This window comes from Hippocampus guttulatus, chromosome 5 (genome assembly GCF_054856545.1).
Source record: "Hippocampus guttulatus isolate MCC_2025c chromosome 5, RoL_Hgut_1.0, whole genome shotgun sequence".
Classification (NCBI taxonomy): domain Eukaryota; kingdom Metazoa; phylum Chordata; class Actinopteri; order Syngnathiformes; family Syngnathidae; genus Hippocampus; species Hippocampus guttulatus.
In genome coordinates this window covers 16640877-16667660 of record NC_141265.1, presented here as the reverse complement: position 1 = coordinate 16667660, position 26784 = coordinate 16640877, and the positions used below count along the sequence as shown (strand labels likewise).

At 43.1% G+C, this 26784-nt stretch overlaps 1 protein-coding gene across 1 annotated transcript in view; it reads left to right on the top strand.

Annotated features, from left to right (window-relative positions):
• Positions 1–723: 723 nt before the first annotated feature.
• Positions 724–26784, top strand: part of LOC147205274 (netrin receptor UNC5C-like) — a 157360-nt gene continuing 131299 nt past the window's right edge. The window contains exon 1 of the mRNA XM_086111773.1: positions 724–1075. Within this exon, the coding sequence (XP_085967899.1) occupies positions 973–1075 (103 nt within the window). The 5' untranslated portion in view covers positions 724–972. The remainder of the gene's footprint in view (positions 1076–26784) is intronic.

Genomic DNA, 26784 nt, shown 5'->3' with positions numbered 1-26784 from the left:
TTTCCTTGACCGAAAGAGGTGGGCGCAATCTTAGACGAGGGTGATCTTGTTGAGTTTTGTCAGTGGGCCTCAAAGTGCTATATAAATAAACTTGCCTTGACATTTCTACAACTTGATCAGCACCTTTCTGAACGGTGTCATTCAGAAATATGTCCGTTATTGCCTACGTTAAAGCTGAATTCGTGTCATGGATCGCATTAGCTGATGAAACAAAACGTATAATTATACCGCGTTTGCAGGTTAAGAGGGTGTCAGGTCTTGCACACTAATGTGCAATCGTGTTCCGGTGCTGGCCGTGAGGGGGCAGTCGTCAGTCAGCAAAGCTGCACGCACACACGCTCCATGCGCGTGTGCTGCACGCGTCTCAAGTGCTGTACTGTATGTAATAATAATATTTAAAAAAAACATCAGGAGAATGTATTACATTAAAATACAGCTCACGCCGAATATTAAGTGTTTTAAAAAAGGTGCAATGGGATATTAGGGAAAGGTGCAACTTATTTTATGTTAGTCGGACCAGACGTGTGAATTATTACTTGAGTGCGATCATTTGAACGTGTGACATAATAGTTAAGAATGGTTAAGTACAAAAAAGTGTTACATGCAGAGAATCGCACGCAGAGGGCGGAGGCATGGTGCTCTTTTCCCTCAGTCGCTCTGGTTCTTTCTCTCTCTCTTTCTCTTGCTGTGAGTGTGCGCGGATCCGCGAGCAAGCAAGGCAGCAGCCGCGCTCAGTCCAGCCGCGCGCAGACACGCGTGAAGGGAAGTGACATCGCCCCCTCGCTTAAAAAAAAAACCTTTTCGGGAGTTCAGGATTAGAAAACGTCTTTTGGCTTTGTCTGTTCGGAACGAAGAGAGCTGTTTTTTTTTCACCGATATTTTTTTTTTCCATTTTTATTATTTGTCCGTGTTTGTTTGTTTTTCTTTCCCTTGGACTGACAGCGGAGGGTTTCTTTTTTTTTTTTCGTGGACATGGGGAGAAGTGGACTAGTAGATCGCTGGAGGTGGATGTGCGCCACGCCGGGCGTCCTTCTTCTCCTCCTCCTGGGGTTCGTGCATGCAGGACTCGGCCAAGGTAAACGCGGTGATCGGAAACGTGCCTTTGCGCTTGACTTGGAGCGTTTTCTCTGTAGAGTGTGTGTTAAAGTGCCAACAAAATAAAACCATTTGTGCGTTTTTGCACTTAAATTGCACCCGTGTGAAAGCACCTTTATTGCCCCCCCCCAAAAGAAAGAGAAAAAGAAACAAACAAACAAACAAAAAAAGCCTTAACGCCACTAAACTTGCTCTGTTGCGTGTGCAAGTAGGTGACTCGACCACACAGACCAAGAATTAGACTGTTCCCAGGTCAATAAAACCACAAGCCATGAACTTTTAATATATCAGGAATGTGAGATCTATCTATCTATCCATCGATCCTCAGGATTCCCACGGCACATCATACAGCGAAGCTTGTCAAAAATAAATGCCTCCCTCAAATAGAAGCCTGCTTTTTTTTTTTTTGCTGTCAAAAAGCAGGCAGTCATTCTGTAGACGTTGCTGTCCACCCATGGACATTCACCAGTCTTCGTGCATCATTTATGTCAGCAAAAGAAATGTCTCCCTCAAACTGACACCTTGTCTTTTTTTTTCCAGAAAAAAAAAGTCATAACTGGAATTACGTGAGTGTTATAAAAAGTTAGCTGCTGTTGAGGCTTTGAACTATACTGCTGACCAAAACAGCAACACCTTTACCAACACATCTATCTTTGGGGGCGGCATGGCTCAGTGTTGGAGTGGTTATTTCCCCCAACCCAGAGGTTGGAGGTTCGAACCCCAGCCATTGTGATGATATCAAAGTGTCCTCGATCAAGATGCTGAACCCCCAGTTGCTCCTGATGCTGCGTCATCAGTAGGTGAATGAGGTCACGGCACTAAAGCGCTTTGAGTTTGAAGTGAAAGCCCTTTTATCATTTATCCATGATGAAAAAATTTTTTTTTTCAAGACACAAACACTAAGCTCAAATCAGTCTAATTTTTCCTGTTAGGATTTTTTTTGGAGTAATTGTTGTGTAATTGTCTCATTGAGACGCTATTGTCCACACACAGACATTCATGACTCTCACTCGGGTGTGTCGTCTACTTGAGAACATTTCACGGTGAACTGCTTTTCCATGTCAGGAAAAAAAAAACAAGTAGTAAATGTAATGTCCATTCATAAACGGCGTGGTTAAAAATCGAAATATCAAGGCCTTTCGGACTGGCCAAAACAGCAACAACCACCATTCAAAGTTTCTGAACTTGCCATCAACCGAAGTAAAATGAATACCTCCCTTAAATACGTCACTGCTTTTTCATGTCAAAGAACAAAAAAAATCCAAAACAACAAGAACAAAATAACTGTAATCACTTTAGACACACCCTGCGGACACGATGAAAGAGTTCAATGGTGGGTCCTCCGCTGCTGACCAAAACAGCAGCACCTACCGAGATGCAGAAAGAGTCTCATAGGTGAATTGAGGTTGTGAAAGGATTCCAGGCTTGATAGGATTGTACAATTTAGTTTTGTGGCACAAGGGTTGGTGACTTATTTACTCGAAACAGTGGCCCTGAATATACAGCATGGTGGGTGCATCATCCATTGAAGCCCTTTCCCTTAAATTTACACCTCCAATTTTCTTTGGGGAAGGGCGGGGGGGGGGGGGGGTGAGAGGAAATCAGTGCATTGACTTCAATTAATTGACGCACCTAATGAGTAGCAGGATTGACCCAGGGATTCAAATACCGTAACCTTGGTTACTGGTGGTCAAAAAGTGTCCGATGCCGTGTCTCATGGGAAAATTAAATGCCTCTCTCAAGTTTGCTGTGAAGAAAGTAAAAAAGGTTGCAGTGTAAGAGTAATAATTTCAGTTCATAGACACGATTGTTCACACCAGGACAATATAGAGAGAACTGCTGAACCCATTTGAGCTTGTGCTAACCAAAACAGCAGCACCTGCCAAGTCAGCATTTCTATTATATTTTATTAAATTTTAGCTATTTGCGGGCTGCACTGGTCCCAACAAAGAGTTTGAGTAGCTGGGTATTCATTCATTATGATTTATTTAATTTCTTTGATTGAATAATTGCCACCCATTTAACAATGTATTTATTTTCTTAAATCATCATTGAATATTCTTTTAACTTGTTTTTTTTTTGTTTACTTTTTATTTGACCATCCGTTGAGCCCGGAACAATTTTTGGCACTCTATTGAAATTTATTTTTTTTTTAATCGAGATTTCAATGGAAGATAAAAGTTGAACGGAGTGTCGGGATGAGTGTGAAAAGTCTCCTTATTACTCCCTCAAGCTGAATGGTCGCAGACACGTTCTGCCATTCAGCTGCTGGAGAGTAGGGAAGGGGAGGGAGTCGGGCAGTGGAACATTGGCGGTTCTGTTTCTTCCCGGACCATTCCTTAGCTTCTGGTTACATGACATTCATATTTCCATCAACACACATACTACATTCACACACACGCACCCTCACACTTGTTGAGATTAGCCTTGTTCAAAACGGCATTGCAAACTGTTGGCATTTGATGTTGAAGTTGTGTGAGACTGTTGGCATATCTCTGTGGATCTGCGATGTGAGGATGCTTGAAATGTGCTCCAATGTGGCATATAAGTATGAATGTGTGCATACGTAGGTGTGTGTTTTGGACATATGTGTGAACCAACATGTTCTGTACGTGGGAGTTTGTGTGATATTTTTTTTGTTGTTGTTTTTTTTTGTGTGTGCGCCACCTTGGCTTGGTGGTAAAGATCACATGTTGTTTCTTTCTTTGTGTGTGTGTGTGTGTGTGTGTGTGCGCGCGCGCATGTGCATGCGTGCATACACTTGGCATGACGATATTGCCAGCGCTGCCGTCTCCTGCTGTCGCCCATTATGTTGCGATCCGGTCCCATGGTGCACTGCTGCAGCCTTTAAGGCTTCACAGCTGGGGAGGCAGAAACCCAAACGAGGCCAATCCGATTGGTCGCTCTAAAGCGACCAATGAGCCGGCTGACCGAGTGGGACTCATTTTGTTGTGGTGCCTGTATGAATGCTGAATGATAAGCATTCATACTAATGCCGATGGTCACGTTTCATTGTGTGTCAGAACGAATAAGCTGATGGTCAACTTATAGCGATTTTTTTTTCTCACTGGTGGTGTTAAGTGGTACACGCTGCTGCCTTTCGGCACAGGCGTGATTTAAGGCCAGTGCCACAATTTCAAGCGACGACCGGATCAAAGAAATGGGTGAGTTGCGTCAGGAAGGACTGCCAGTGTAAAAACTGTGACAACCAAACCATGCTCGTGACTCGCTCTGGCGACCCCTGAGATTCAAAAATTTAAAAAAAAGTAATTGTAATATACCATGCAAGAATTAAAATTATTAATAGAATTTTCAAAATTTACAAAATTTGCAGAACGTAAAAAAATCTTCAGAATGTACATAATGAATTTCACACAAAATGACATTTTTTTTGGAATGTACAAACATTGACACATATTTGAAATCTAAAACAAAGTTATTCTTCAATTGCACAAAAATGTTTCATGTGTCGCGGGTTATTCAGGAATATTTACTGATGAGCTTCAATAGATTTACCAAAAGTCTCCTCACGTCTGACCAATGAAATTACCAAACACGTCAGAGTTGGACCACTGAAACTGTCCCGAGGGCTGCCTGAAATGAAATGTGTGTGTGGAGCGGTACGCAGCTGTGCAGGAGTGAATATAGTAGAGTGAATATAAGCATGCAGGGTTGAGTTTAATAAGCAGAGGGAACGAGTGCCATAAATACAGCCATCTCTACAGCGCGACCCCCGTCTCCCTGTTGTTTGTTTGGCAACTGTCTCCCACCATTGTTGGCAAATGACGACAGGAGCTAGCCAGGGAAGACAGCATTTCTGGCCATGGAGCGACATACCCTGCATCTCCCAAACACAGAACAAATGGATTTCCAAAAGCTGCACTGCCATGAACGTGTGTGCCTGATGAAGCTCGTCGGCAAATTGGCCTCATATGAGTGGCTGAAAAACATTTTGGGGTCCCATTGTGTAACTAGCTGCGTTCAGCATTTTTTTTGGGGGGCGGGGGGGTTCTTTGCTAATTTCCCATGTTATGACGTGGAAACCCGCAGCTAAATGTAGCTGTTGCGGCTTTTCATTAAATGCATTTTGGCATCCGGAAGTAACGTAATCATGCGACTTCAAACTCATAAAAGAGTTTCAAAATGTATGAGCATTTCTAAAAATCTACGACATGTATTACATGTGCAAAACAGATGCAAAATGTGTAACCTTTTGCTCAATTTGTTGCACAACTATTCTCACTCCAAACCCAGTAAAACAAGATGCACATTTGCAGTGTCTGCGACTCATTGTGATGAATTACTGAGACATTCTGTCCTCCATTTATTTATTTCCTGGGAATTCCACATTTTCTGAAGGAATTTTAATGTCCATCTTTTTGTACATGGGCCAGATGGAGGAAGGAGGGTGAGGCCAGGTTGCATGGATGAGGAAGGGAGAGATCTCTCTGGGTGGTTTGCAAGGGCTTTGATCACGCCACTTGGACTCGACAACCACACACACACACACACACACACACACACACACACAAAGCTGCATTCTCTGCACGTGGATTGTCCATACTTATGGCGTGAAAGGATGTCTTTGACTGCGTCTGGCCTTGAGACTGAGCCTCCCGCTGCTTGCGATGCCGCATTTGTCTCACCTCTTCTTCATCTTCATTTTCTTCTGTGGCCACACTTACACACACTCACAACAAACCGAGCACCTTTAAGGTCTCGGCCATGATCAGACATGGTGAGATTTTTTTGGTGGTTTTTTTTTCCCTTCTCCCTCCCTTCTCACCCACTGTCTCCTCTTTGCGCTTGCAGAAAAGCATTTTTTACTGACCTTTCTGAGCCTCCCTCTCCCGCTCGTCGCCTGCGGCCTTGTGTTCTTCTCTCCTATTCACTCATTACATTTTATGATGGACAGTGAAAAAAGACATCCCACGCCTGGAGCTTTTTTTTTCTCCTTTTTTCAGTTTAATTCTTTAATTTGTTTGGAAATAGGTCCTTATATATCATAGGACTTTTATTACTGTGACATCAAACATTTGTTGTTTTGGCTGATCAAAATCACTTGATTCTACCACTTGCAGGGAGACCTGGCTTAAATTTAGCTTGGCAAATCTGGTTCCTTATGCCTTAAAGCGCGAAAGAGCTTCGCAACAAACATGAATCCAATTCCTGTCAATTAAGCAGGACTTTGAAAAGCATTGAAACCGTACCACAACAAATATATACCCGCAGTGCATGCTAGTTTGTTTATGTAAGCTTGAGTGTTTACTAGAGATTTTGCAACCAACTAGTAGAACACGAAGAGGAGATCCTCGGTTTGTTCTCCTTTCCGCCGTCTCCCGCTATCAGTCCTTAATTCCTTCTAGAGTTTCATGTACGGCTCTGGAATTATGAATTTTTCATGGCCTGTGAAACCCGAGGCCTCATTTGGGGATCTCGTTTCCTGCCATTTCGTCTTTTACCCAGTGTGTGTGCGCGTGTGTGTACGTGTGCGTGCGCGTGTGTGTGTGTGTGTGCGCGGTGAGAGCAGTTTTCGGTGAATGCGACTTCCCACTTTGTGTTCGGATACGTTTTGGTTGGTTGAAAAGAAACTCTGCAAACCCACCAGAAGTGTTTTATTGTGGAATTTTAGGCAGAAATATGCTTGGCTTTGACCATGTGCAACTTAAAACAACGATAGTATGTAAATTTGGTTGGTGTTCACTAACCCAGAAAAAATGTGTCAAGAAAGTCACCTATGAATACAGGAAGTCAGCAATTTTGGTTGGGTTTTTGTTTTTCACTTTACGGACTTTCCATGTTGATGTGGTTTGGCGTTGTTTTTTCCTCATGAGGGTCAATTTGCCAAAAGAAATTATTTTTAAATTCAGCCCGAAACCAGTTTCATTCTGCTACATTTGTCTCTCATGAGTGGAACCACAAAAAAGTCTCAAGAAACCAAAACACATGGGATGTATGCCTTATTGATGTGGTTTGTTTTTGGTGCGGGGGGAGTGGCAGGGAGTGAAATTATTTCTAAAATCCAGCCCCGGAAAACCAGTTTCACTCAGATATATTACATTTGGACGGCATGTGTCCCGAGCATGAGGAGAACCACCAAAAAGTGTCCCCACTCATTCCATTGCCATTCAATTTGGCACACCACGAAATGATTAAAAATGTCAGCCCCTGAAGCCACTTTCATTTCATGAAATATTGTAGGCGTGTCTATTGCGAGTAGAACTACAAAATTACGTCAAGAACCCATGCTTAAAACCACACAGGAAGACTGACATTTTGATTGCTTTTTATTTTTCTTCACTTTAGGTTCATCAAACCCATTTCCAGGGTCTCCTCATGGACCGTTTCATTCCTCCTGGAGATTTTTATCCTATTACGACCAAATTGGACCTATATACTGTACTAGACGGATGGCCGACACTTAATTAAGAGACATTTGAGGGTTTTTTGTTTTTATGTTATTACTTGTTTTTATGTTATTGCTTGTAGGTTGAGTGGAGCGGCAAAGTTTCTCTTCCTATGCCCGTCTTCGGCAACTGTCTGCGTCCCACTCTTGCGCCTGTCTGCCATTGGATTTACTCAGTTTAATTAGCGTGGCGACCAAACAGTGGACATATTGTGCTCTTGACGGGAGTCCCACAAGCAGGACGTGTGTGTGTGTGTGTGTGTGTGTGTGTGTGTGTGTGTGTGTGTGCTGCATGTAAATTAATGAGTCAATCGTGGGGTGCAGGGATGTGTACGTTTTGCACATGCGAACACCCTGATGAGTCAAATGGGGATGGTGAGGGGCTGTGGAAGCAATAGACAGGTAAAGAAATGGAGTGTCCACACACACACACACACACACACACACACACACACACACACACACACTCTCTCTCTCTCTACCCGCCATCTGCTCTGCATTGAAACCTCACCTCGTATATCTCTTTGTTTCATCTCTCCCCTTCACGGTCTATATCTTCTTTTTTATTCGATACCGTAAAATCTCTAATAAATAGGCCGGGCTTTTTTTTATTCGCCTCCAAAATGAGCGGCAGAATCTCTCTTTGACAGGTGACACTTTCCCCTTAACAATGCCCTATACTTAATCTCAATCTGCTCTGTCCTTTCCCTGGTTTGTGTCATCCTCAGACACCAGGTCTGGAATCATACTAACGTATTTCAGTTTTGTTAGCATGTGGTAAATACATAAATGGTTGTTCAGAGCAAAACTGTTCCACTTGCCAAACATGTCGGTAGCAATCTTAAAACAATTGGATATTTAATAGTCAGAAATGTTGAAATGTTATAGCTTTTCATCGTGAGATGAATCTAGAGTCTGAACTGCTCCACACGTGTTTCTCGAAAATACAAACTGCAAAGAGACATTTATGACAGGCAGTCCTTCGGAATTGGAATTGTGAATCAGTCAGTTTGGTTTGAGGCTGAGCACTTCTCGCTGACATGCGCGACCTGGCAGATGGCTGCTGGCGGTTTTTGGCTGGGCTGTGTGTTTGTGTGTCACAGCACGAGGGTCTTTAGTTGTGTCATCATGAATATGTAATCAAGCAGCCCATTGATAAATGAATGCGTGATGTGATAGGGATTGAAGCGAGGTCCCGGAAAAGAAAAAGTGGCGAGACTTGCACACACCCCTCCCCCCATCCTGTGCCTTGCGCGAGGCTGATTGGATGAGCTGTGCAAGTCCGTTCTGGTTGTGACTCCGGATAAAGGGTTTGGAAGGGTTTTATTCATTTTTTGCATGGCAGCAACTGGTAATCCAGTGGTCCATGCAAAAAAAACAAAAACCTTGAAACCATAATTATCATAATCACCACTTTCACCTCTGAGGCGCTTACGTTAGCACAAACACAAAAAGAAGTGTGTGTGCGTGCGTGTGCATGTGAGCCTCTTGAAAAATAACTTTATAGTCAAATAGCATATCAAAAAAGATGGATCGATACAGTGCTTTAAGTGGAAAAAACGTAAGCCCTTCTTCGTCATTGATTTTGTGTGTGTGTGTGTGTGTGTGTGTATGTTGGGGAGGAGGGGGGATCTCCAAGTGCTCACTTCAAAAGGAAAAGGAAGATGTACTTTGTACCCCTCCCATGTCAACACTGAAACGTGTAACGAGCGCACCGCATTTCGGGGGGAATGAAAGGAGTCACTTTGAGTGGCCATGATACAGTGGAAGTCAGCTGTGACCACACCCACAGCAGTGCAGCGCTCCGCTTTGCAAATCCGCATGCCTGCGGTCAGCTGCAAGATTACCAACAGCGAGCGCACAATTACGCCATGTGACGCACGGGATTCACACCTGTCAATTAAACACACGTAGACCGACTCACTCCTGCTCATGGGAGTAAGTACGGTTACCGATTATGTTAATTCCATTTCCAACCACTCCAATGGGACAACCAGTTCCAAATTGGAGGTTGTTCAACTTTAGTGGTGATGCATATGAAAGGAAATGGTCCTATGTGTTTCATTCCAGGGCAGTTCATTTCACCAAAGTCCCTCTAGAGCTCACCGTAGCGAGTGTTAAACCCGTGATAATTAAACAAATTACATAAAAGCCAATGACCTCAAAAATACTCAAAATTCCGTCGCGTTATCAGTGTACCTCCAGGTTACAATTTTCAAAGTGAGCGGCGCGTAAACACGCTGTGATGAATTCCGACGCCATTCCCCACCATTCTTCTTCCACGCCATTTGGATTCCTCAAATCTATTTCCTGTCTGCGTGGTGAAGCGCCGTGATTAATTAGGAGGCCTGCAGCCACCTCCGAGCTGGCTCCCGCGCTTCCTTCCCCGCCTGGCTTCGCTCTCACGGATCACCTTCTTCTCCTTGAGAACAAAAGATTTCCTTCACGAGGATTCTTTTTGTTGTGTTTTAAAAAGCACAAAGTGATCTTCACCTCTCAGCCTCCGTGCCTCCACAGCGCTCCTCTGGGGGGGGGGGGGGGGGGTGCATGGATATTTCTGGCCAAATAACAATGCTATACACGCACAAAAAGCGCCTCCTCAGCAATGTGCTGCCCATATTCATTAGCGACTTTAGAATGCTGTAGAAATGAATCAAAAGCAAAGTGCTTACATGTGGTCTTGTCACCCGCTGAACAAAATATACTGCTCCCTAAGTGTCTGCATGCGCCGGTGGGGCTAATAGTGTGTATGTGTGTGTGTGCTATACAACGTGTATCTTTGTACCAAACTAGATAAACCCAAACTGTGTTTTTTGGTGGAACGCCAAGTGGTTCCGCAACATGCCGGACATCACTGAGCTCTACTGAAAAAGTTGCAAGATAAATAACAGTAATAAGAAGATACCCTTCAGTGTAAGACAGCGGCAGATTATTCCGCGTTAATGTAAGTTTTTTTCCCCCAATGCAAAGACAATATATGCCTGTGAGTTTTGTCGTATACTCTGTATGTGTTGCTGCTCCGCATATGTAACACCAGCCTTTGTTTAAAGGTTAAATACCGGCATTCATGACACAGCATCTATGCTAATGTTCATTATCCATGATATGTTAGCATTAAGCTAGCAGGCTTTATATATGATGCTCTTCCTTTTCTTGGCAGCTGCGCAGTGAGAACAAGCAGTAAAGAATACTCGAATAAGTGTGTTGCAAACATTTTAAGTTGGTTTGAATATATATCAATGAGTTATACCAGTAAAAGTTAAGTGAGCAAGATTCTTTAACCAACAACTCTGGATGGTCAGAACGGAACAGAGTGAAACAGTGGGGATTTATTATTATTTTTATACTCTCCATATCGCACAATTTCATGATTACGGCCATTTTGCACGACAGAAATCAACAAAATGACTAGAAATCATCCGTTTTTTTTGTTATACTCTCCATATCGCACAATTTCATGATCACGGCCATCTTGCACAACAGAAATAAACAGACTGACGAGAAATCATCCAGTCAAAAAAATACTTGTCACACATGGGCACATCATACATGCAATGTACAGTACGTGTTCTGATTGATCCAATTGCCTCTGTCGGTTATTACTGATAGCCACCACTGGGCACAATCGAAACAAATAGAGTTGAATAATCATGTGATGGCACGTAAAATTAGTCAATGTCACACAGTGTACACCATATATATTTTCTCAACTCAATGATGCGCATCACCTGCGTGATCGATTGACCGTGTGCGCAATGTGAACGTGATCAATGCCGTATGCCTGCAGAGAGGTCACTTTCATATGGAGGGAAATGAGGAAAGACGCCGTGTGAATAACATCAAAACAGAGTCTGCTATGTGTGTCCAAATGCAAAAGTTTGTCTCCCTCAACTTGCTTATTGCATTTTTTTTTTAATAAAAACGAAAACACAAGGGATGAATGACACAAAGATTGCATTTGATTTCATGTTGTTATTATGGGCATATTCATATTTTGATATTGCAAATATTTTGATGTTCATAAATAGTTGCTGTTATTTAAAAAAAAACATTGTCGCTGTTGCATATTAAGTTTCATTTCGGAAGGACGCTTGAAGTTCCACTTTGGGTAGGACTCCCGCTCCAGTTTGTAGTCTGACTGACTTTGATGCGACTGTGGTGAATACACAGGCAGACATTACCCTTGTGAAGAAGTCAAGAAATACATTGAAATACACGCCATTTCTTCTTTACCGTTGGACAAATGAGGAACTATGCGGTACTGTTTTATCATAGCTGGTTGGTTGATACAATACAGACGCTGTTATTGGTCAAGCACTCATTTGAGGGCCTATCTAGAAATGACAAAATAAACACACATGCTAATGTGAGCTGAACCTGTCGCCATTCATCAGCTGTGCACTCTGTCATGTTACATTTATTCATTTCGTCTCACAAAAAGTGCTTAACTCTGCAGACACATTTCACAATCTCCACGGAGATTTCTCTTCCGGTCCCATCGTTTCCCTTTATGCCTGATGCGTTCAATGTTGTTTTTTTTTGTAGTTTTAACGTTAAGCACACGCTCCAGTCGAGGTTATAGTTTAAATACATTCATTGACAATAAACCTTCATTTACACAAACGATTCCAGAAGGACTTAGACACACAATCAGATATTACTCTCTGTATTCCCCTTTTTGATTCAACCATTTGGCCATCATCGTCATCATCATCATAATAATCGTAATCATCATCATCTCCTTGAGGCGCAGCTGGTGTACTGCGCCATGCAATAACGCTTTCCTTGTCCAATGACATGTGGCTCGATGGGTTTGCCAATCATGCATGCGCGCACACACACACACACACACACACACACACACACACACACACACACACACACACACAATCCCATCACTCCGTCACCTCTCCTATCAACACCGCATGGCATTAAGTGAAGCCGGCATGCCATTGCTTAATTTTTTCTTTTTTTTCTTTTTTTCTCCCCGAATGTTCCTCTCTCTGGCATGCCAAATTGGCTCCTCTGCCATCCTGGTGGCATCACAACAATGCTCCCCTTACTTGCTTGTTACAAAAAAATCAAACAAAAATCACAGTAATCTTCAACCCTTCATCAGTTAAGGTCTGGCTCGGGGTCTTACCACACTGTTAAGCACCATGACATGTATTTAGACTCAAAGAACTAGCCATAATCAAAACATCTTGCCTTGGTTAACAAAATAAAAAGTGATGACAACTCAACTTTTGTGTTACAGTACTTTTTTTTTTCTTTTTCTATATGTGAGCTGCACAAGCATGTGTCACAATGTCACTGCGGGGTTATTTCACCACATCAAAAGCACACAAAATAAGTCCTCTGGTCCTCTTTCCATGTGCCGTCCGTCTCCATTTGTGTCGTGTACGCCTCTGGACTCCCTCTCATCTTTTCCTCACTTTTTGTACCCACCCGCATCCTCTGCGCTTCCTGAGGGAGAAATGGGAGAAACTCAAAACATAAATGATTGAAAAAAAGACACACGGTTGTTTTCCCTCCTCCTTCCTTCCATCCTCCTTCAAAAATGTCATCTCCTTCAAAAAACAGGAGAAAGCAGCTGAGTCAAAGCTATGCCCGCGAATCCCCACAGCCAGCCCAAATCTCCCTATTGTTGTCCGCGCCGCTTCCGCTCCCTCACGCCCGTGCTGGCTTTTTGTCCGGATTGCAACTTGCCAAACTTTTGTGCGTCCGCCAATCTTTTTGGATCAGGTTGTGCTGGGGTTTTTTTTTTGCCAAATGTTGGTTGCGAAATGTGCGTGGTCTGCAAAAATTATTGCTTGAACTCCCAGAATGGGAAGCACATTTTCTCCTTTAATGACGGTTGGGTCTTTTTACAGAAAAAGAAAATATTATGCTAATCGATGCAATGATTCCAAGTTGGTGTTTTTCATTCGGCAAATTTCTGATATTTGTTGGTCAGTGGAACTGCTGCGATTGTATGTTGACAGAAATATGCAAGAATCACGTGCAAAAAATGGCAACGATGCTATCGAGTTGGAGTTGTTGTTCGTCTGACAATTTTTTAAATGGTTACTTGTATTTGTATTTTTCTTTCTTTACAATGTGTTTGGGATGATAGTAGTGGATTGTGTTAAAATCCAAAGAAAAGGAGAATTTTGTAAGAGAAATGTCATTGTTAGATGCAACAATACAAGTTTAAATGGTCTGCCTTTTCTTTAGATGTAGTTAAATAGAGAGTAAAGTGTAGATAATCAGTGTGTAGAGATTGATATGTTGCTTAAGAAACACACGCACACAGCGATACACACGCTAGCATACCTGTACTTGCCTGAAAGGGCTGCTTAAGTGGACTTTTAATCATCATGGTTCTTTTTCTTGACTGCACACAAACACGATGCGCACATACTCACAAACACACAAAGTTGCGTGGCGGCGTATTGATTTTCTGTGTCATCCAGCCGTTGTTGCTTAAACAAGGCGGTCATAATGGAGCGACATTGTTTACTCTGCTCATTGAACTGTGACTGGCTGACATTGATCGTTGTCTGCATCTTAGGGAATTCATCATACTGCATGTGTGAATGTTGCTGCGTGTGTGTGTGTGTGTGTGTGTGTGTGTGTGTGTGTGTGTGTGTGTGTGTGTGTGTGTGTGTGTGTGTGTGTGTGTGTGTGTGTGTGTGTGTGTGAGAGAGATGGCATGCAAGCGAGCTTCAAACTTCGGCCTCAAACTTGTGTGAGGTGTGTTTTGACCTCACTTTTTGAAGTCAGTTTTCCAAGTGAAGAGACTGCATCGATGGAAGTCTTCCAACATGGGGGACATGGGGGGAGAATTATACCGCTGCTATCAAAGTATATCCCCAGATGAACGCTGATAATACTAATTATATAATGTTATACAATATAAATCTGTGTATAGATTTGTGCTGTATCAAGACAGGCAGTATATGAGTTTCATGGTTTTTTTTTGTTTTGCATTAACAATACAATAAAGTCATTTCTGGTATGGTGGAAAATTTTGTTTTTTTCCCAGCTTTTACTATATTTATTTACTTTGTTTTTATCTATTTTATTCACATTTTTAAATTTTATTTTTAAGATTTAATATTATTGATTTTACTTTTTTTCTATTTTAGTCATTTTTCAATTTCTTACTTTTAGTTTTTATTTTCAATATTTAATATGAATTCATGATTAGATTTATTTAAGTGTTTGTCTAGCATGTATTCCATTTCCGTCATTTAGCTCCAATGTCGCTCAACTTCGCAGAGCCGACCTCACGTTCTTCTTCATCAAAATTGTCCAGATTGAATCAACACTGCCTCTTCTGGCCACAACCAAGTAGTGCACTCCTTTTTTTTTTTCTTCGACGCCCTTACGATTCCACATCCCATGTCATCCATGTGGTCTTCTTGTCTTCTGTTACGTATGATGCTAATTGGTCTAGCGCGCATGCGCAGTGGCGAGACACCGATTGGTCTCACGGAGTCCCGTATTGGGAGATGTTCGCTCGGCTCTGCATCATTAAACCCATACTGAGCTTGAGTGGAGGAACACATGCACGGGAGGCACGCGCGTTTCTGTGTGTGTGCGCGATGATGCATCCACGAATTTTAAGATTGAATATGGTCAGCAATGACGCAACGATGGTGTCGAGCCGCTCCATCACACAAGTCGTTGGCATCTTTCTTCGCTTTCAACGTTTCAGCGTTTTCTGTGTGTGTCCGCGCGCGCGCTGTTGGAAAGACTGAATATGCACAAGTGTCTGAGCGAGACAGATTGCGAGATCTGGGATTGTTTGAGGAAGGGCGCGTGTGTGCGTGCACGCTCCTCAGGCTGTCTAATTGGGACACGGGTTGAGCCATTTTTTGGGCCGTGCGTCCCACATGAGCATCGCTGTAAATCTTGATAATGGCACGAAGCGTGTCAAGCCAGTTTGTGACTCTGTCACGTAGCCGATACACACACACACACGCACACACGACACTTAGTCCGCATGCGCACATATACCAGTGTCCTAACTGCCTATTACCGCGGAGTTGATGCACCTCTGTGGCACTTAGCGCGGCTTTACTGGGCTTCTATGAATACATTTGGAGATGAATATTGCATGTAGATGCAGTGTCCCGCGCTTGTTCGGTTCAAACCTTTGTGAAATCAAGCGGCCAGAAATGGGACGCGTCAGCACTCTTGCGGCCACGCGAGAGGTCTCAAAGTGTGCGGTGGAGCATTTTAAGATGAACAAAATTGCTCAACCCGGACTGTACTGTATTTAGAAGTAGTTTTTTCCCCCCACTCATAAGATATAATGGAAATTATTTCATTATTTTTGCATTGTCATATGAGTTAAAAATAATCCAATCACTTGGAAACATCAAAACAACCCCAAAAAAATCTCTGGCAAAATGTTTTATTGTGACATGCTCTCTTGGAGTAAGCGTTGCAAATGCACTACCGCCACTGAAGCTACAGGGAGTAGTAGGGAGACAGGCAGGAGAGTCCTTGAGCTTTGGAGAAGTAGATTTGGTGGGGGAACCTGGAAAGCATACAAGGAAGTAGGTTAGAGAAGAAGAAATGGGACACCGAGGTGACTGAGGTGAGGAAACAAGAATACACGGAGATGTGGTGTAGACCAACGGCGGACGTGGCAAAGGCCGAGAAAGAGACAGATGATGACATGGTGGACATTAAAGGTGATTAACGAGAGAGATGGAAATTTGTTGACTGGTACTGGTGGTGTGCTGAATAGAGGGAAAGAATATTTTGAGGAGATGACGAATGAGAAAAATGAGTGCGAGAGAAACTCAAGAGTCGAAGAGGCACTTGTGGTGGACCAGGACGAAGCAATGATGACTAAAGGGAAAAATGGAAAAGCCGTCGGTCCTGATGACATATCGGCGGAAGAATGGAAGCATCTAGGAGATGCGGCCGCGAAGGTTTATGCGCAGAAATGAGGATTTGGTTTCATGTCATGGAAGAATGCCACAGATGCATTTATTTGTCTTGAGGGTGTTGAGGGAGAAGCGAATGAGCTGCATTGTGGCTTTGTCGTTCTCGATGAAGCCTTTGCCAGGCTACCCAGAGAGGAACTCAGATACTGCGTGAGGAAGTCTGCAGCGACAGAAAAGTTACAATAACACCGTGAAAAAAATATATATTTGTTGAATTTTATTAGATCTAGTGGTGCATGAAATAAAATCATCTGGATCCAGATACTTTTTTTTTAACCCTTTCAGGGACAGCTGTTACTACAGTGGACAGCTTACCACGTTATCAGGTTACAGGGTGCATGAAGTGGTTAATGTACACTCTACATGCATCCAAAAAAACCGAACTGGATCCAGATGATTTTATTTTGTGCAGCCACTGGACAAAATAAAATGGAGTCAATCCAACACACACTTTGCATTTCCTAAAACGTTTGAGTAACTCACGGAAGAGCTCATGCTGCAACAAAGCGCTTTGAATGGTGCTGGATCAGCACGAGCCAATTAAACTTCGCTCCTGTAGGGGGAGTCATTACGTAGCAATTTATTTATCTCAAACTGTGGTTAATTTGATCCTCCCACCCCTGCGTTTCCCATTGAAGTACTTCGTGTGGTAAAAGTGTGTGTTAATAAATGGGAGAGGAAGACGGCTAATAAACTCCCATCCAGCTGGTAGATTTGGGGAAAACCAAAATCGATTGGTCTCGATGTCAAGTCGTAAAACCGAGCGTGGCGACACCGCAATTTGGCCCAATGTTGGGCTTGCAAAATAAAATGGGGCAGACGTCAAGAGGGCCACATCACAGCGAGTTAGCCTAATTGAAAAAGGCAAAGGGAGGAAATCGTTAAACAAGCCCCTACTTGTGTCGCCATGATTAGATTCCCCTGCTGGTGTCATGCAGATTAAATTCCCCCCCTTCCTACCCCCACCTCTTGATTTCCCACTAACAAACTTGAAACTCTCGGGGTGTCGGTACTTGTGTGCAGTTGTTGACGACGAGGCGAATGTCTGATGACAACCATTTTCTCAGTCAATCAGACAGTGATTATAACATTTATTACGCCGTCGACTATTTGTCCCGGCGTTATTAAAACATGGGCGGACCACACGTCGACGCGGACGACAGCTACTCATGCTAGACACACTAAGTGAAACTGGTTTGATTTTTGCTTGGCTGTGATTAGTCTCTGACCTTGTTAGGCTGGGGTCGTGTGTTAAACAGCAAGTCATCAAATTTTGGCCACACGCTCTGACAACAACTCAAATGTTTTGCAGTTTACCATCTGAGTGGCATGAATTGTTAAAATTTGGTCGCATTTGGACGAAAATTAGTTTGCCTTTGAATGACCACTGGAAATGTCCAAAAAATGTCCGCTTCAAACCAAAATGACGAGCCACAGGTGCCTTTGCAAACATGAATTGTTGAGACTTTTTGTGGGTCTTCTCATGCTGGATGTGCCAACCAAATTTCATGTGGCTAAACGAAAGCTGGCTTCAGGGACTGACTTTTCAAAACATTCAACTCGAGATACGGGAACAATTTAACAAATAAATTGCCATGCCTTGTTCTGACTACACACAATGGCAAAAATGTAAATGTTTCACAATATCGCATTGCCACATCTGTCCCTTATGCATGGTTAAAATTTGGGAGAGCGGTTGTAAAAAATCTTCAGGACGGGTTTGTTTTGAAATGAGCCCTGGAGATAGCGGAAATGCCCCAAAACGCTCCACTTCAAACAAACAAACAAAAAAAGCAGACCTTGCATCTCTTTTTTTTAAATTTATGGGTTCATGAGTTTTCGCTCTACTCCTTAAAGACAAGCCAACCAAATTTGCACTTCTACAAATAATAGTCATGCCTACCAAACTTCATGTTGACAATGACGCTTTGCGCCATCCGATTCTTGATGTTTCTTCTTCTTCTTCTCACTTTTCATAACCTCCCCCATCCTCATTACCCCTCATGATTTTTTTCCCGTCTGCTCTCAAAGATGAAAACTCGAAGCAAAGCCGAGCGCCGAGTGCCGCGCACGCCTAACCCCAGCCCCGATTGCACATGTATATATTCCCTTTCTTTAGAGCCCATCAGTAAATCCGTAAACCACACCCCCCACCCCCACTACTCTCATTAGTTGTTACAACACTTGACTGTTAAAGCCATTTGAAACGTACCACGCGGTGTTTGTTTGTTGGTGTGGCCCAACGCTGCCATGCGCCTTGCATCTCATCAACATTAAAGTAAATTGCGTTTGCATGTCGCCGGATAATTTCCCAGGAGTCTTTGAGACACAAAATACTAATCCCGATGCAACAAACAGCGAGGAAACTTGATAGGAGACCATTTTTTTCCCCTCCCCGCCTTCAAACCAACGTTAACAACATGAAAGTTGCGAGCAGAACCGCGATCATCACACGGTCATCAATTTTTAACGCTTGCGTTGACAAGAAAACGCCCATCTGTACTCTACCGGGACAATACGGGACGCATATATTTAGGGGCCCGTTACAATTGAAAAATCTTGACTGTGTCGATAAAAAAGGGCTTGAAGTTTCAATTGGAGAACTTTTCAGTGTGACTAAAGGGAGTTTAAGGATTTGAGGGGACGAGTATGACTAACTGAGCTTCTCCCGACCTTCTGACAGTCAGTAGGTCACATTACTTCTGACCCATTAGCTGACTGGTACTCGGGCTCTTATCTGCCCTAGCAACAAGCGCCCTCCCGTCACTTTCTATCTCTGTCGCAAGCCACCAAGCCTTCCTTCCCTTCCTTTTCTTTTCCCTTGCCTTGCCCATATGCGCCACATGTCCCCGGGATGTGTCACACTTCCATGTCTAGACTGTCAGAGGCGTTCACGTCCTCACTGCGTTACCGCAGGTGACAAGGACCCGAGCACCAGCCCCTGTGACTTTTAGTCAATTTTCCGACTGTATCATGTTGCCCGCGGGCTACCGCTAAATAATTCCGTGGTGAAAAGACCTGATATAAAAGTTTTGATGTGAGCGCAAAAAAGGTGAAATCTCAGTGAGGTACAAAAGCGAGGTGCCAGTGTCGTGGAAGGGTTTCGCTCGAGGAGACAAAGCACCTAAAAGGCCAGCGGAGGGTGAAAGGAAGGGCAGTGTTGTCACTGTGTGCTGCCCTAAATTTCCCCCAAACATTTGCCTAATTTATTCTCTTAACCTAGTGTTTGCTTCCAGGCAAAGAAAGCAGTCACCTACAACATTCGTACCTACCATATTATCATATAGTGTAGTGCTATGCAGTAATCTTAGTCATATTCCCGTTTTACTATTCCCGTTTATACTGTGAAGTGTATCCCAGCTATTGGCTAAAAATATCCGTCTCCATTGGTGATTTTTATACATGCACACGTTTGGTGTATATGTATTTTTTTCGAAATCCAATACTCTTTAAACCATTTATTTTTGAAGATTAATCTTGTGGGATGAGTTTGAAAAGATTATAATCCTCTCGGATCTTTGCTGGTGAATTGTGTTCACTGTGCGTCCCTTTTTGAACCATTTTCGCTCTGTTGGTGCAAACGTCATGATATTTTCAAAGTGTTGGTGTGATTGTTGTCATTTCCAACATGAGTTCTTTTCTCAATCATCGCGTTGTTCGTTTTGGCTCCAGCGTGGACACTTTTGGCCAATTGAAACCCCCTCTGACAATGACTTTTTTTTTTTTTTTTATTCTTAGGAAGTCGGCCATCTTGGGCACATTTTGGCATCGTTGTCATTGTACAGTACAGCCTTTAGATGTGAGTCTAGTTTGTTCTATGATCACGCTCATAACTCAAAACACATCTCAAATCATCTTTACTCATTGAAATGAATGGAAATTTCTTTTATGTGTTCCAAAGGCCCCCCCGTCCCCTCAAAAAACAAAAACTAAAAAAATTGGCCACCTGGTGGCAGTAGAATGCAGACATACAGATACTGGAAGCAAGCAGACAGCCACTCCTCAGTAAGCCGCTGTAGTATTCGTTCCACAGAGGATAAAGAAAATATGACTGTGAATATTATTATATGATCTGTAATGGAATCAATGATAGTAACTAGCAATAGGATATGATGTAAACAAACATGTTATGTCACAGTCACTGCCAAACAAAACCAAACAGAGCCAAAGAAGCCAACCGTTGTCAGTGTTGTACTTCTCCAGTCCAAGAGGGGTGGCATCAAGCCGCTAGCAGCCATTATCGGCTCTTTAGATGGTGAAAGGTCAACACACGCGCGCACACACAAAAACACACGCTCACAAGTTGGCACTTAGTAGGCTAAGAGGTGGAAAGTCACATTTATTTGGTCCAACTGCGACAGCAGCTTCTGTCTCGCTAATGTGTTTTCGTGAAGGATGGGAGGGGGGGGGGGTTTCAGGCCTTGCGTTAAGTACTTTGAAAGTAAGAGTGGTACTGTACTGTAATTGCAGAGGAGTCATACAGAATGCAGTAGACAAGGTGTTCCGGCAAACATAAGATTCTTTTTACATTTTTTTTTTAACAAATGAGACGCATGTTGCTTCACCAACTCTAATAATATTATAAGTCCTGAAACTACTCAAGATGCTCCTGCCAGTATTAATACTTTTACTACAATTACTCATCCATCTCCTCCACCTACAACAGCAACTTTTACTCCACGTACTCATAAAGTACTAGTAAAAGTACTACTCCTGCTCAATCTACCGTGACAGTTTCTCGTCATCATCCTACTACTACCACTACTACTGTACTTCTATAGCTACTCCCATTGCTGTTACTGCTTTTCCTACTACTATTGCAACTAACTAATCCTATTACTAATACTACTTATACTACAATTCCTCCTCCACCTCGTCCTCCTACTAATAGGACATTTAATACTTAGATCCAGTATACTACTACTCCTATGACTACAACTACTGTGATGACTCCTAGTACAACTACTCGACCACTTGAACTACGACTACCACTAACTTGTCCAACAGTACAACGCCTATGACAACTACTTATACTCCTAAAACAACGAATGATCTCAGGACTAATTCAATTTTACGACACTACTGCTACATCTAAAACTGCTACAGCTATTACTAATCACACTCCTACTACCAAAACTAAAAGCCCTTCTAGTATCACTCCAAGTGATACGATTTCTACTCAAACTACAACTTATACAACGACTATTTGTATTTCCTTCTACTACTACTACGATTACTATGAATATTACTACAACTATTTCTACTACTACCATTACTACTCTTTGTTCTGTTTGTAAATACTTTTAGTGGTTGTGATTTTGGTTGTGTGAAGCACATTGAGTTGGCTGGTGTATGAATTGCCTGATATGAATCACGTTGCCTTGCCTTACTCAGGCTACCACTACTATTATTATGACTGCTAGTGCGACAACTACTAATACCACCACCCTTGCCACTAATACACCTCCAGCTCCTCATTCTATGACCCACTTATAACTATGTGGAACCTTATCTTCATCTCTCTTTTGCATTCATAGGTCTGAAAGCAGCGGGGTCTTGAACCATGCTAAGACGGATGGGGGGGATTTCTCTACCAAGAAACTTTACTACAGTATATCGTGTGGAACAAAAGTTCTATTCATCCGTGGGCCCAGCGTGGATTCGCCGGGAAAAGGGCACCGCCCGAGAGAGGCTCGTATTAATTTGACGATATGAATCAACGTGACACGTCTTCCCCTCTTGTTTGCTTTTTACCACTGTTTGATCCTCTTTTCAATCGAATAGTTTGGATGCAGTGACTCTTGGTCATCCCCCCCCCCTTCCCCTTCCATCGCACGATTTGGGGAACAGTTAGTCAATGGAAGACGAGAGCCCAGAGAGCGCAGAATAATGGCCGTGATTTAGCGTTCCCTAGTCTAAAAGGTTACACTGCTCTCGCGCCAGGATGAATGGACGCAATAAGAGCGCTGATCTCACGTGAGCTTGTAACTTGTTAGCCAGCTTGTCCATCTGTGTAGAAGATGCTTTTATCGCGGAATAATTCAAGCAAATTAAGATGGAAATCACAAGCGACCGTTTACATTGTGTTGATGGGGAAAAGGGAAAGAGAGGTTGAGGAGGTTGCGTTCGGCCCCTAACGTCCCACTTGGGAAGCATCGGGGAGGTCACGTCTGTTTCTTTAGGCAGCTGTTGTTGTTATGATCTCACACAGGAAGTAGCAAGATGACTGACATTTTGCGGGCTCCCCCCTGTTGACATTGGCGTCCCCAAAGTGGATGCTGGGACAAAGGTGGGGCAAGCTCAAGTCTGCACTCGCTTGTGCTGATACTATTTTGTTAGGTTGTACAATTCCCAGAGATGACAGTTTGCCAAAAATACAGTACAGTGATAACACACTAAACGATATATTGGAAGAAAACAAAATCCATGATACGAATAACTTTTAATACATTACCAAACATGTGCTTATCCAGCATCATGCAGTGCTTTAATGTGTACTATTTCACTTTCATACTGCAGTGGCAAAACTCCCAGTCCTCACAATAATCAAAAAGTTCAAAACAGTCAACGATTTGCTCATTTCTTTAAAAATAGGTTTAGAAAAAAATCAATAAATGTAATTATCAGTTGCTGAAGAAATTTTCCTCAAATTTCAACTACCCTGCATTTACCCTACCATTTTGGTATAACCTCTTTTTACACAACCCACTCATCTTTGCATCTACATGATTAAATAAATATGTGACTGATTGTTGTGCTGGTTTAACTTGTCCTGCCTTGAAAAATGTAAAACATTGCATGTTAAGTTAATAAGGATGGCCATAAGAATGGAGTGATTAAAAAAAGGAAGGAAGAAGAGAGAACACATACAGAACAAACACAGAACTCCACTTGAAAGCAACCCTGCAGCTCGCAAATCTTCACAACTTAATGAGTTGTCTGTATGTGTTCCTTGCTTGCCAAATGACCAGATGTGTGTGTGGGTGTGGGTGTGGGTGTGTGCAGGCGTACACTCAAAGGTTATCCTTATGTGTGTGTTTGCATAGCTGTTGACATGCGGTAGTTATTACATGTATATTTGCAGTTGGCGAACTATTCGAAACACATTTGTTTCTTTCCTGGCTACTGTTGAAAATGTGTGCGCACGCACACACACACACACATGCACACACGTGCGCACAAACGCTGATACAGGGGTTGCAACCGGCCACCGAAGCAATGCTAATTAATACCATATTGTATGCGTTGGAGTTAACCTTTCCACTCTTGTTTCTTTCTCCCCTGCCTTTGCGGTGCTTTTATGACGGTGTCGGAAACCCCTTCAATGCTTCACTTTGACGAGTCGATTTACGCGTGAACAAAATCAAAGCAAAAAAATAGGGAGATTTTGAACCTGACCACTGTGGCTCCTTTCCTGGGTATTGCACAAAAAAAGACAAAGTTGTGCAAGTAACAACACAGAGTACGAAAGTCCCCCGCAGCTAAACGCTCACGGGTTTTTAGAGTATACTTATTTACTGTAAAAACCCTTGCGTGTGGGGAAAGGAAAGATGCACGCGAGAGCTGCTGTTGGCCACAGCTCACACCCAAATACTCACACACAGACTCAACCTAACATGCCACCTCACCAAGCCCCGCCTCTTAAAGGCTCGTGCCTGCACATCATCAATACCAACAGTATTTTGGATACATTTAATGCTTTCAAATTTATTGAAAACTTTCTAGTACACTAGATGAACACTCGGTAGCAGCATTGGGTCATGATAGACATGCCTGCAAAATTCCACGTCAATTAAGAGGTGAAACAAAAAGTCAGAGGGACAACCCTTCCAAGATGTAAGATTTGACGATCATTTGTTTACCCAGGCAGACCTCATCACTATGAACCTGTCTCCTCTCTGGTAAAATATTACACCATATCACCGTCACATTTTCCCCATCCCGATGATCCCCCGTAACCTCTTTCAGCCTTCCTCCGTATACTGATGACCACTCCACCAAATAGTATCGAAGTGAACCAAATTTTACGGATCGACAAATTTTTATTGCATTTGCCCAATTTTACTGGAAACTGGACTAGAATTTATCAATCCGACCTGAACTGTACCAAATGTAATTTTGTGGGAATGTGGCTTAATTGGACATTTGGTTGCATGCATTTTCCTGTGTCACTGTTCGTTATAACACAACAGCGGAAAGGGGGGTAAAAAAATTCAACCCGGCATGTTTACAAATTCCGATGAAGTGTCAGAGCCGGAATAACTCTGAACAGGACTCATTGGTCCGATCCGTACCAAAATAAACCAAAGTTGATGCTAACCTGTCTTTCAATGCGGGTTGTGTTGCTTTTTTTTTGGGTTGTTGACTCACAGATTAAAAATCAAACCTTTCAAAATGTAGCCTGCTCCCGCATGTCGGATTTTTGTCTTGCTCTCTTTTCACCTGACTGACAACCAGCCAGACAAGTCAAAATGTAGCATGTTGGTGTTTATGAATAAAACATCACTTTGTTCCTACTCTGGTTTGGATTGGATTCCGTGTTGTTACGTCGCTTGCTCGCTCCGTCACATTACGAGGGTAAAAAAATACCAAATTCTCATGGAAAAAATAAGCATCAGATGTAATCGCAGTCAGATGGGACTGAGGCGGAACACCCTTGCAGGGAGATTTTTCTTCATTTTGAGACGTAGGCAATATATATGACAGCGTTCCATAACTTCCAACACAGTCCCATGACAAAGTCCAACCCAGATATGTGGTAACTTGGAGTTAAGGCGAGGGGAAAGAATGCGACGGGGTGGGAACGTGAGGCAGCCCAGACAGCGCTGAGCCGCAAACCACAGGCTGGCCGCTGGGATGGCACCTCCACCCCATCGTCTGGGCTTGCCAGCCTTGTAAAAAGTGGGACCCGGGACGCACACCAGCCCTCAGATGGCAGCACTTAGCTGTAATAGTCGCCTACTTCAGACGGAACGTCGCCTCCCGGGCCAAACGAGAGAGCAGAGCGGACCTGAGACCATTTTATGAAAAGTTTCGGCCCCCGGGGTGCTTTTAGGAGACAACGAAGGAAAAAAAATAACAACGGCCGTCTGAGGGCCACATAATGCACAGTCAAGCTTCACGGGAGGGTTGGAGGACAAAGGCTTAAGCGGGCTGTGAGCAACGTGCCCACCCACGCGCTACTGGAGTACAAGGCTACCTCATTTGGGCCAGCAGAGGCCTTCAGGCTACTGAGAACCTTTTTTTTAGTCATATCATCAATGTTAAAGGGGGTGGAAAAAAAGCATCATTTGATGCTTTGATCAATAATTCTTTGACAAATGTAGCAAGAGACTTTTTTTTGTTAAAAATGGTCTTTGAAAAATCCCTCTTTGCACACCCTTGGGAGATTATAACTACTTCTCCACTATCTGGAAATGTCTGCATTTTTCCCACTGGGGGGGAGATCAAGTTTACCCGGCAATTTTCTGGTTTTGGGGTTCATAGCGTAGCTGTAATGGACGGGACATTTCCTGTGTGTAAAAGTCTTCCACATTGCCGGGACTGAAGCGTGAAAACCTGAGATCAGAACCACGATGACAATCTCATCAAATGAATGAAACAGAAGCAGATCCTTGTCCCTTTCAGACAGAATTCACACAAGCGGGACATTCCAAAAGTTTACATTGCCGATGCGGCTTTGCTTTTTAGATAATTGAATGTCTGAGCAATGAGTCTCGCGGCCTCTTATACACAGGTTGCGCCCATCCATGATAGCAACTGGGAAAGAGCCGACTTTGTTGGGCAGTGTGAAAGGGCCTTAGGGGGTCCAATTTATTTTACTTTATGGATTATTTTTAGTCATTATGAGCCGTCAACTGTGGATTATCTCAAGTGGTTCTGCATATTTCTGTAGCACAAAACACTGTTGAAAGGAGACAACGCATCTATGACTTGAAGACATGTCGTACGCGTCCATACTCGTGTACATACATGTTGCATTACAGTTCAGTCTCACTCCCATGGAGACGTCATGACACTCGGGGGACGGATTATCTGTCCCTCCATCAGTACCGAGCACTCATCTACGCTTGACATCTTCACTTTTGTATTGATTCATCTGCACTTTGCCTCGTACACACACACAAACACACACATGCATAGAAATGGGGACAAGAAGACACATGGGGATTTAGAAAGTGGCTTCGGTTGCTTTCTCTCTCTCTCTCTCTCTCTCTCTCTACCCCCCCCCCCAACCCCCATTCCGAGCACTTAAAAGGATCCGGGCATGCGTTGGAAGGAGCAATGGGGGGGGGGGGGAGAAAGAAGGCAAGTGTGCTAAAAGATCACAAAAGTGGA